The 12,492-nt window shown below is 39.5% G+C and overlaps 1 protein-coding gene across 1 annotated transcript in view; it reads left to right on the top strand.

Moving 5' to 3' along the window:
- Window positions 1-12,165, top strand: part of fmr1 (fragile X messenger ribonucleoprotein 1) — a 36,085-nt gene extending 23,920 nt beyond the window's left edge. Inside the window, exons 11-15 of the mRNA XM_061901651.1 lie at window positions 194-280; window positions 419-644; window positions 773-967; window positions 1,078-1,157; window positions 6,807-12,165. Of these exons, the coding sequence (XP_061757635.1) occupies window positions 194-280; window positions 419-644; window positions 773-967; window positions 1,078-1,157; window positions 6,807-6,998 (780 nt within the window). The 3' untranslated portion in view covers window positions 6,999-12,165. The remainder of the gene's footprint in view (window positions 1-193; window positions 281-418; window positions 645-772; window positions 968-1,077; window positions 1,158-6,806) is intronic.
- The last annotated feature ends 327 nt before the right edge of the window (window positions 12,166-12,492 follow it).

Genomic DNA, 12,492 nt, shown 5'->3' with positions numbered 1-12,492 from the left:
TGGTAACACCATTACAGTTTGAAGGATTTACTGAACAAGTTTACCGCGCATAGCACATTAATATACACAATTTTTTTCACTTTATTAAGCGAAATAATTTATGCAATTTTGTCTGGCTATTTTAAGCATTTTGTCGCATCATGGTGACAAGTGGGTGGAGACAACATCTTTTCTATTTTCATTTTATTTCTAGGGATTGGTGCCGTTTGTATTTGTGGGGACCAAGGAAAGCATCTCAAATGCAACGGTACTACTGGACTATCACCTCAACTATCTTAAGGTACACCAGAAATGCCCTACAGTGGTTTGACCAAAAAAGGTTTATGGTCTTATTTATCAAAAATCTGATAACCTTTTTAAGTTTTCTGTCTGTTTGAAACAAAACTACAGCTTGTTTTTTGAAACTCTATGCCCACAGGAAGTGGACCAGCTTCGTCTGGAGCGTCTTCAGATCGACGAGCAACTGAGACAGATAGGAGGCGGAGCCAGTGTTGGAGGGACGGGCCCACGAAATCCTAAAGACAAAAGCTACGTGTTTGATAACGGCACAGGCCTTGGAAGAGGAGCAGGAGGGAAGCCCTATGGTGGAGGAGGAGGAAGAGGCAGCCGAGGTCGAAGAGGAGCGGGTGCAGCGTTTGCTTCAGGTGCAATGAGATTATTACTTAAGCAGTTATGACCCTTATTTGGACTCTTAAAAATTTTTATGCAGTATGAAGGAAGTAAAAAAAGGGTCAGTTTAAATGTTTTTATATTTGTGTGCCTTGTCCACCAGGCACCAACTCCGAGGCATCCAATGCTTCAGAGACAGAGTCAGATCATAGAGACGAGCTTAGCGATTGGTCATTGGCTCCCACTGAGGAGTTGATAGCAGGAGGTGGAACTTTGCCCAGACGAACGGACGGGAGGAGGAGAGGCGGTGGAGGAGGACTTCGAGGACGAGGGGGAAGAGGAAGAGGAGGATATAAAAGTAATGATTATTATCTCTAAGTTATATTTTAATTTTTTGTGCTTTCGGCAGCTTCTCAAGACGTTAAAAACAGCGTTGTATGATGTGTTGTCTTTGGCTGTCTCGGTTAGGTGACGATGTACAGTGGAGTGACCCCAGGCCTCGTCATAACAGAGACCCCAAGACGAGAGCACCGGAAGACACCCTTCAGGTAAAGTGCCTTAATAATTCATGGAAATTTTGTAGTTGTTCGACATTGTGTATGCTCAAATGTTCTCTGTGCTTGTGTGAGTTCTCTTCTGACATCCTACCACCAAAAATATCCATACAAGGTTTACTTGAGGCTCAAAGTGTGAATGGTTCTGTTTCTTAGCGTCAGTCCTGATTGATTGGGTCCATGTTGTTCCCCTCCTCTTATATTAAGACAACTGAGATATACAGTGGTACCCTCGTTGTTATTACCCCTTTGAAAAAGCCTGATGATGATGGATCATCATACTAAAACAAAACCAAATGTTTCCATAAAAAATAATGTATATACAATCAATTTAGTTTTTGGGAGAACAACAATTAACACAGAACACCTTTTATGGAGAATAACTAGTTTTATATTGCATTACCACAAAACATTCTATAAGTAATATTTATAGTTTTACACACAGTAAACATTGTAAAATACATATAAATGACAACCAAATGGATTAATGAACTTTACCTTTTAGTATTATCACTTTTTTAGATGTGTTTTACCTTTTATTTAAGACTATTTGTGTTATTTCTTGAAGCCAAGTGTTTATCATCTGCTTTATCAAAGTGAAGGCATTTGCAATGTATAGGGCCTAATGACGGGTTATTTTGCTCTCAAAGTCAATAACTGAGTTGACAGTGACTAGTTTTTGCACAATCTTTGGCTCTACAATGCCTGGAGTTGGGCATCGACAGGCACATTACATTCCGGCTGTCCCGGAATCATTCACATTTTTAAATGTGTTTGATTTAAAATGACTGGTAACAAATCTAGCATTTATTTTCTGGGGTTATAGGAGACTGTACTCGGGTTTAGATGCACTTAACGTCTGTCGCGCCATGTCCGTAACAAAAACAGAGCTGCAGAGAGCCTGACGTCACACTTGCTTCACTGTTGGAAGCCTTCTTTCCTCAAAAGCCGCCAGTGTAATCTTAAATTTTGAAGATTGCTGTCCACTAGTATATCTTGGATACATTAAAGTAGGTCATGCTGCCTCGGCTCCTGACAACCCCGTGCACATTGCTTACGTTGTCACATTTTGTTTCGGCAGTGCTGTTCTGTTGATGAAAATTAGTTTTTTCGGTCAAATTTTCCGTGCATCACTAGTAAGAAGGGCGCAAAAGATAAACTATATATATTAGTGTTGTCCCAATACTAATATTTTAGTACCCGCACCAAATGTACTTTGGTACCTTTTAGTACTTTTCTAAATATAGGGGATCACAAAAAATGTCATTATTGGCTTTATTTTAACACAAAAATATAAGGGTACATTAAACATATGTTTATGATTGCAATTTAGACTTTAAATAAAATAGTGAACATACTATACAACTTGTCTTTTAGTAGTAAGTAAACAAACAAAGGCTCCTAATTAGTCTGCTGATGTATGCAGTAACATATTGTGTCATTTATCATTCTATTATTTTGTGGAACCCCGGAATGGAAGATATCACCTCGTGGGATCTCAATGATGCTAAGAAAGGTGAAGAATCAGCCCAGGACTTGGTCAATGACCTGAAAAGAGCTAGGACCACTGTTTCCATGGTCACTGTTGGTAATACACTAAGACGTCATGGTTTGAAATCATGCATGGCACGGAAGGTTCCCCTGCTTAAACCAGCACATGTTAAGGCCCCTGCGATGAGGTGGCGACTTGTCCAGGGTGTACCCTGCCTTCCGCCCGATTGTAGCTGAGATAGGCGCCAGCGCCCCCGCGACCCCGAAAGGGAATAAGCGGTAGAAAATGGATGGATGGATGGATGGATGTTAAGGCCCATCTAAAGTTTGCCAATGACCATTTGGATGATCCAGAGGAGTCATGGGAGAAAGTTTTTTGGACAGATGAGACCAAAATTGACCTTTTAGGTCATAATTCCACTATGCGTGTTTGGAGGAAGAAGAATGATGCGTACCATCCCAAAAACACCATCCTACTGTGAAACATGGGGGTGGTAGCATCATCCTTTTGGGGTGTTTTTCTGCTCATGGGACAGGACGACTGTACTGTATTAAGGAGAGGATGACTGCAGCCATGTAGTGTGAGATTTTTGCCAAAAACCTCCTTCCCTTAGTCAGATCATTAAAGATGAGTCGTGGCTGGATCTTCCAACATGACAATGACCCAAAACACACAGCCAGGTAAACCAAGAAGTGGCTTCGTAAGAACCATATCAAGGTTCTGGAGTGGCCTAGCCAGTCTCCAGACCTAAATCCAATTGAAAATCTTTGGAGGGAGCTGAAAGTCTGTGTTACTCAGCGACAGCACAGAAACCTGACTGATCTAGAGAAGATCTTTGTATTTCTTTGAACTGTTTTATATTTAAATTTTTTATCCTGTAAAGCATCTTTGAGTACTCTGAAAAGCGCTATACCGCATAAAATGTATTATTATTATTATTATTATTAAATGAGTAGCAGATAGTTTTAAATGTTGTGTTGACATTGTTACACCGTCAATAGCACTCACCATTAATACATTTTTATAAATAAAAAAAAGGTCAATATATTTGATCGGTATCGGCCATTTTCATTTATGGGTGATTAGAATCGGCAGCGTTAAACCCTGATTGGAACACCTTTATCTCTAACACATACACAACAGGATGTGTGTTCATGTTTTTGCAGTGAAAGCGCGTGAAAGGTTTGCAAAAAACTTCTATCCGAATAATCGAATCTTACAAAAAATGGTATACCAAAATTAAAAGGGCTGTTTTGCAACTTTCTCACGGTTAGTTTTCAAAGCAAGAAATATGAAGAGTACACCTTTGGCTAGCTTGTGTTACCATTAGTGATTTAACTCAACACATTGGTGTCTATATTTTTCACAATTAAGTTTGTGTAGTAAAAAATGTTACCGGCCTGTATGAAATAATTGGTGTTTACACCGGCACTCACCCGGTCTCGCCAACACGCACGTGCAGAGAGCGCGTGCACACAAAAAAGCAGTCCAAAAGAAGCAACAAACAATTTGCAGTCTTGTTGTTGTTATGACAGAATAAACATCAAATGACAGCTAACACTAACTATCTAAATTGCTATTATTAGCCAACAACACCCAGAGCTAATTCGCGTGCATGTTACATATGTACATTTGTACGTAGTTACGTCATTACGTAAGAGAAGCCAGAAGAGGGCGGATTAACGGGGATTAATAAAGTATGTCTGATTCTGATTATACTGTGTGAAATACATTGGAAAGTTGGCGGCCTCTAGACATCTGTGTACATGTTGCAAACATCCCCTTTAAAGTACTGTTGTCTTTTATTTCAGGATATGCCGTATAAAAAGATTAATAACTGCATTTACTGTCAGATAGTTTGCGGGTTTGTTTTTTCCCTTAAAGGGCCAAAAGTGAACATGTGGGAGCTGTTATTTCGATTGTGGCCCCAATAACATAAATTGGGTCAACAATATCACAACACATATTTTACAAGTCAGTGCAGTCAGCAGTGTCACAATGTGTTATGTCATTTGGAATTATTTCAGCTTTAAATACAACTGGCTGACATACTAAAGGGGTTCAGACATTTGTCTTTGTGAGCGACACTGAAGGTTTCTCTTTTCCTCAGTCAATTGGAGTATGAGCCACTTATTCACCATCCCCTTGTGTGATAGACAGCATGTCATATATGGCTACACTTAGTAGTCTGTTCCAATTTACTCACTTTAACTTGTGCCTCAAAGGTTGCTATTCAAGTTGAATTGAAAATCCAGTTAAGCCCAAATAGAGATGAACCAATAAATGATAAACATTGCTGCTATTTACTCTTCCAAAATTAAGGGACACTAGAACAGTTTTTACACATTAATTAATCTTCAAGTAGTCAACATTTGAGTGACATTGTTGTAACAAAACTGGGGGAAAAGGGCCAAATGGTGCTCGCAGTTAATATTTCCGCCGACATCATTTAGACATGTTCACTGTCTGGTGTACAGATTCAAACGATATGTTCGGAAGACAGCAAATATATACTGCTATACTTATGTTCAAGTTCACTTTATTTAAAGGTGCCATATGTAATAATGTGTCCAGAAATACTACTGCAATCATGGTCAAAATTCTGTAGTCCCCTCCCACTCGCCATGACTGCGATTGCCAGATACGCAGCCGAATCCAAATACTATTCCAGGGAACTTCAAATGGCAATCGACGAGCCCTACACTATTGGTTCCTCATGTTTATGCTTCTTGCAAGATGGTTTACTAAGTAATTATTCCACATTTTACTGATGTTGATTAGCTATGTGTATCTGTAAAGATACGCAGCAATGTTTTTGTTGGGAGTCGGGACAGATTGTTGGCATTATCCTGCTAAAATATCTATTTTGACCGCACAGATCAACATCGAAATAAATATGTATAATAATATATTATATATCGCATAGGCCTACTTTGATGGCAAGCCAAGGCTAACTGTAAAATTACCGCCACATTTTGTTCAGCATAACTCCATGTTGCATCCAACTTGACGCACTGCATTCTCTTCCATGTACGCACATCACCATCTTTCAGTGCAGAGTGCAATTCTATGAGCCAATCCATGGTACGCATAAAGCATGTTACGCATAAATCATATCGCCTACAACCATGTCAATACACAAAGTAGACAATCATTATGTGTAATGCATTATATTGTGCCAAGCAAGTACCATCCCATTTGTACCTGATGTACATACAGTACCAGAAACAGCAATTAGTCGTGCTAATGTTGGAACGCCTTTCCTCAGCGTATCAGCATATTGAGAAGGAAATATGCACTGACATTACCAATATTTTATTTGTTAAAGATATATTTTGCCCCGTCAGTTGTATGACACATCGACATACAGGCTAACGGGCGTATATATCCCCCGTTAGCCTATATGTCGATGTGTCATTGACCAGGCTAGCATGCTAATTAAGCACTACCCTCGAAGATGAGCATCACACACAGCATTTGTTACAGAAACATAATAGCTTTGTTAGGCAAGATATTAGTCAGAATGTCTCCAACTTTCAAAGACATCCCCGATACAAATCCTTGTTTTGTTCCTGGCTTTGTCATGAATAAGTTGAAAACTGTATCAGCGCCTTTTAGATTTACTAAGGTCTGACATGTTTAGTAAGTTTACCAGTGGCAGTAGCCAGATGAAGGTGGCGGTGTGTAACTGGCAACCTGGATGTGACATGTTTAGTAAGTTTACTAGTGGCAGTAGCCAGACGAAGGTGGCGGTGTGTAACTGGCAACCTGGATGTGATACACTCACAGACATTCTAATTGGTCAAACGGTGGAGGGCGGGGCATCGAAATAAAGACAATAACTAGATTTCGGGGCTGTAAATCTTTTTTTGGAATGAGCATATCCTGGCTGAATTACCATAATCAGTGATAAAGGTATTCGAAATAAAAATGATTTAGTAATGCCTTTTAACATATCAGAGCCCTTTAATGATGACTTGACATGAAATTATTACATATGGCACCTTTAAGATTGTCCTTTAAATATAAATGGTTACTAAAATGTGAGGAGTTTAGTCACATTTGTGAGCTACAGTAAATGGTGACTATACCAAGTTTTAGTGTTCAAAGCAAAAAATCAGAATATGAAAACATCCTACTTCCCCTCACAGATTCGTGTGGATGGGAACAATGAACGTAGCGTGCAGCATTCCTCAGGAGGTAGAGGAGGGTCATCTTCATCACAGGGTGGCATCAGTGCCAGCGGTGAGGGCCTGTCACGCAATCACCACCGGTCCATCAGAGACCGAGGGATGAAGAAGGAGAAACAGGACGCTCCCCCACTGGTGAACGGAGTGTCGTAGGTACGCCACTGGAGGACCTTCTCTCTTTGACACATATACTCAGAAAGAACACACATCCTCTCACACAAACACATCAATAACACAAAACACAACCGATCTTCAACCATCCACAGTTACTCCTCCACACCCCCCCCCTTAAACACACTTTTTTTTAGACAGAAGGTTCCATTCCATCATAAGAGGCTAATTGTAGTGAAGACTGCTGCTGATCTCCTTTGTCAGCGAACTGCACATTACAGTGTCAGTGCAGTGTCGAGGGCTGGTCCGGGACAATATGGATGACTTTCTCTTGCGCTGAGAAAACAATGAAGCCTCCCGACCAGCAAACCTTCTGTTGAAACACATCTAACATTCAGTTAAATGCACCGCTTCTCCTTTACTAGCGCATTAAGCAAGATGGTGACGCTGTGCATGCCTTCACTGTTTCCGCTTCTTGAAGTTTAGTACGTACTTCAACTTACTCGAACATTTTCCATGTGGTTAGGGCACAATGAGAGCAGTCTGTTTGACATGCTTGGGGATCAAGGGAAGGGGCTTCTATCCTCAACCCTCTAAGAGTTAGGTGGTAAAGTATGGGTAATATCTTACTTGAGACATGAATTTCAGCTTCTGTAATTGCTTGTACTGTATTAAACTTGCAAAGAATTGTAATACGTGACACACATACTAACAAAATGACCCTTTGTCATATTGTCATCCTGAACCAGGGTAAGAGTGTATTTAAGACCCAGTGTTGGACATCTAGTCCACACACTTGTCTTTCTCCATCACCTGAGCGTGATTTTACGTGAGGCTCCTTTCGTTAGGCAGGGCAACATGAATACTTCCCAACTAATTTTCCCTGCTTAGACCAGTAGGCCTCCGTTCTCTGTGGACATCAGTTAACAGCACACAGCTGAAGTTGTGAACTTCAGTGTTGGGGAAAATCAGAGGGCTGGAATCCAACATAACAAATCATGGATTTCATAATGTCAGGGTAGAAAAAACCTTTTACTGAGTTAAAGCAGGAGATATTTTTAGACCTCACCTCTAGGATCTGTTCTTAGTCCTAGTAGCCTTGTTGAATAAACCACCCTTCGTTCTGTGATGTAGGTTGGAGTAGGTATTTTTCGGTGGATCTCATCAAGAGTCACACACATATTGTTTTGTCCCCATTTCCAACAAGAAGTGTGTCAGTTGGCCTGTTTTTGTAGATCAAATCAGTCTCCCAATGTGTACGAGTTAACATAAGTCCACGGCACAGTTGTCACAATAATGAAAGTGGCATGAATTCCTGTTTTGATTCTTCATTTTACATTTAGCTTAACTGTTTAGAATCGTGTGTGTGTGCGTAGTACATTAGAATTGTAAATTACAACCAGTCATTACGTCGAAAAAATTGTGTCAACATATTTATGGCGTCAATCATTAACGAGCAATTTGGATGCCGCTGTTTCTGTTTGACATGGTTGCTGATGCTATTCAGCTGTCAGTCATGTTCCTGCGATATCATGTGTAACACATCCTGGTGTGCGAATGTGTGTGCGCGCGTGTGTAACCGTAAAGGTAACGAAACTGATTTAAGCCACAGCATAAACTCATTTGGATCCTTAAAGGGGACCAATGAACATTCTACTGTACATTTAACACACCTTGTTGTGGTCTAGATATTATCAAATATGCTTTGGTGTACATTTTTGCATAAATCATTCTTCACAGTCAGATTTATAACCTATATTTTGTGTCCGATGCCTCATCCTTTTATTTATCTCACCAACATGTACACTGTTATATACTGTATATCCTGAAGATGAACATTACCACTATTTTTTTAATTCATGCTCAGAAGTAAACTTCATTAGGTACACCTGCCCACTCAGAGATAATAAAATAAAAGAAAGACAGCATTTACCCTACTCTACATGCCGCATGTTGGTAAAAAAAAAAATTTTAGAAAGTAGTAATGTCACAATGTTGCTGCCTTTCATTGGAGTTTAGGGGCTTATCCAACTTTATTTAGTGGACCATATTGACAAAACATTTCCGTGTAAAATGTTGGGAACAAATAAATATGGATGTAAATATTTTAAAGACATCACAGCAGGCGAGTTAACATAAAACAAGAAGGACTAACGCTGGAGGCTCCAGACATCGGCATTAAAGAGCAGAGCAGCGAGGAGGACCCTGGCAGAGAGCATGAACTAGAAATGCCCACATTAGTACGTCCGTCAATCTGTGATGTCACAAATGGCCCATTCTTTAAAACAGCATTCAGAGGCATCTACAACTGTCTAAGCTCACGTCCAAATGAATGAATCTCATGATATGACGCTTTTACATTGTTTCACACAAGTATCCCACATTGTAACAACTTATCTAAGTCGGAAAAGAGGAACATCATCATCGCCCCCTGTAATGTTGTGTCAGATTCACAGCTCTGAGGCTTTTAATAGGATGTTTCTATCTCTGTGCCTTGGATTTATGCTATTGTTTGGTTCTTTCACAAGTACCTGACTGCTTGGTACTTCATATTTAGACCTTTGCAACACTAGTTTCTGGTTTTCTCCTCCCACAAGTCTTAGTGTCTGGTCTCATGGTATGTATTTCAATACTCGCAGTGCTTTGTTTCTTAGGCCAGTATTTCCTTTCCACTGTGCTGTTTTTGTCAGAAGTATGGATTAATGGTGGTTTATTTCTCCCTAGTCCTATACATTCTAACCGCAGCATAGCTGCATTTTTACAATTAGCCTTTTCTGCAAAGCATCCAAATGCGATTGTAGTAGAAATAACCTTTTTACTATCCATAGAACGTCAAATAAATTGTGTTGTTTCAAGAGAGGGTGAGAGAGAGGGGTGGCATACTGTATATAATGATGTCATTTTTTTTGAATGAGGAAAAAATATTTGTAATATTGTTTCAAATGTGCACTTATCCTAATTTTCTCTCTTTTTTGCTGTTTGATATCAGTTGAATGCTAGATCTCTTGATAATAAACTTGCTGTAAAAAGTATCCTCTATAGCAGGGTTGAGTGACATTGATAGTGAAATGTTTAAAAGTGTGTTAGAATTTAGGGGGAAAAAAGGTTCCAAAGACTGTCGATTGTTGCAGTCCATTTACCATCGATCAGACAATGACTTAAAAATATCAAATATTCCAGCCGGTGTCAACCCTTTGTGACTTGTGACTATGGCTTTGACAAGCAAATGTTTTCGCTCATTCCCAGTCAGCTAAATACTCAAATATTGTCAGAAATTGTAGCTGTATGGCAATTGGACTTTTCTTATTTATTGTTGAGTTGTTTAGTTCTCAATTTTAGATATTGCGTCTCCATATTTTTCTCTGGTGAATGCCGTCACAAAAGTGTTGACAATGTGGCTGGCAAATGGTCGTCCTTCTTACCAGTAGGTCATTGGCCTGGCTGGTACCAAAACCATTTGTCTCATTCCACGGGAGTGTGGATACAAGCAATCTTTGGGGGAGAGATATAAGCAGACAAACAACCACCTCTGTTTCAAGGGGGACACAAGACTATTGCGACAGCCCACCTGGGACATTAATATGAAAGGTGGATTGTCCAACAAACAAGGAAAGTCCAGTTGCCTCCATTCAACCTTTGTGTATTAACATGATCTGGATGACTGAGAATCTTATTGTTTAAAAATTGCCAGATACAAACCAGTCGTTTCCCAAAAATGTCTTGGGTTTCCATTCCAAGATTACATAGTGTTTAACTGAATCAATGATGTAACAAAGATATTCCTCCAGTTTTCTAATAGATGAATAGCTGTACACATCTAGATTTGGTAAGCCAGCACTCGGGAATAATACCGCGGTTCACAATAGCAGTGACATTACCAACACTTCTTTCACACCCAGGAGAACGGTTTAAGTCACTATGCTGCAACTGATTTACTGTACGGTTGGACTCCAGCCTTAATATATGATACTCTTTTTAAAACCTGATGTCAGCTTTACTGCAACAGAATGAGTTGAATAGATTTGTGTACATTGTTTTGTTTTAGTTGACAATACTAACAAATGGTGTTGCAAAAAAGGTTTGTACTATAGTAACAAAGAAAAAAATATGTTAAGGCGAAGGCGAGGAAACTGTTGCATGCTGCCCATTTATTGTAAAGAACCGGAGGGAAGTATCTGTGGAAATTGATTCAATTTAAGGAAAGGAGTTTTATAGCATTCAATATTGAGGATGAGTACATGTTACCACGGTCAACTGAAGAAACTGAAGCAGTTTAAGCTTGGAAGTTTAAAAAAAACTGTCATTTCCTATCAATAGGTTTTTGCATAACAATTGTACATAAATGATGCCACTTAACTAAAAGTAGCAGCATGAATTGGAAGTCCAATGGCAGTCCACTTCCTAATAAAAAACAATGTTTTCACAGGACTACCATGAAGTAAACTGGACATGACTTTTATCACCTATCGATGCATTGCAGTTTTAACGAGTCGATTTTGTACAAAAGGTTGAAAGATTGAATTGACAGTAGGACTAAAAACGGTTCTCTGAAGGCTAGTTTGTATGAATGTATGTCAATAGTGTCAACCTACTAAGTGTACCTTCAACATTTCTAGGGAGTACATTTTTTTACCCGCGACTCACTGCAAGCCGATTTTGATAGTTTTGGGTTAGATAACAAAAAAATGTGTCAGATGTGAAGACATGACTGATCTACCAACATGAGATTACGTGTAAACAATGGGGTGGATGATGTTAAAAGATGATTTTTAAGAAAACAGATGGTTAATTACATGATTTGGTGTTGAAATATGACCATGCACCTTTGTCACAGGTTGCATTCAACCACATATTTCATGTGCAATCAGCGCAAGATGACCAATGATGACTTTTTGTCGCTGCAGCAAGTGGTTCTTCTACTCTCATTCCACAATGTATTAATGCAACAGAAGTTAACTAGACACATTTGTTGTCTGTTTTAACACCAGAGAGTTGGGAAGAAAAAAACAGATGCATAGAAAATGTGTACATACTTTAACCAGGGTAGTCTAAAAAGCTGTAAATCTTGTGAGCACTTTTGGGCATTTTTGTTTCTTTCCCTTTGTAAATACAACTAGCATTTCAGGTGTCTGGGTTTACATGTCTGGTTATAGTGCAATATATTTTGTATGCAAGCAGTTTCAATAAATAAAGGTTGATCTTCTGATAACTGCCTGGCCTTTGAATTCAACAGCTAGTTCACAAAGATAAAAGACATTTTAACACTTTGAGAAACCATGGTGTAACGGCCCGGGCGCATGCCAATGCGCACTCATCTGGAATACACATCCAGGAGTGCGCCAGGGCGTGTCTGTCCAGCAGTTGCAATCAATCACCGGCACTCAACGCACCTGGCGCTAATGAGAGGTTCTGCCTTTAAAAGCCTGCTCAACCTGATATCCGGCGCCAGAACATAATTCATCTGTTGGAGTACCGTAAGTGATATCTGAGCTCTATGCAACCTTGCTCTCTCACTCCCGTCGTGTTTGATTGATCC

This window comes from Nerophis ophidion, linkage group LG05 (assembly GCF_033978795.1).
Source record: "Nerophis ophidion isolate RoL-2023_Sa linkage group LG05, RoL_Noph_v1.0, whole genome shotgun sequence".
Classification (NCBI taxonomy): domain Eukaryota; kingdom Metazoa; phylum Chordata; class Actinopteri; order Syngnathiformes; family Syngnathidae; genus Nerophis; species Nerophis ophidion.
This window is presented reverse-complemented; position numbering and strand designations above follow the sequence as displayed.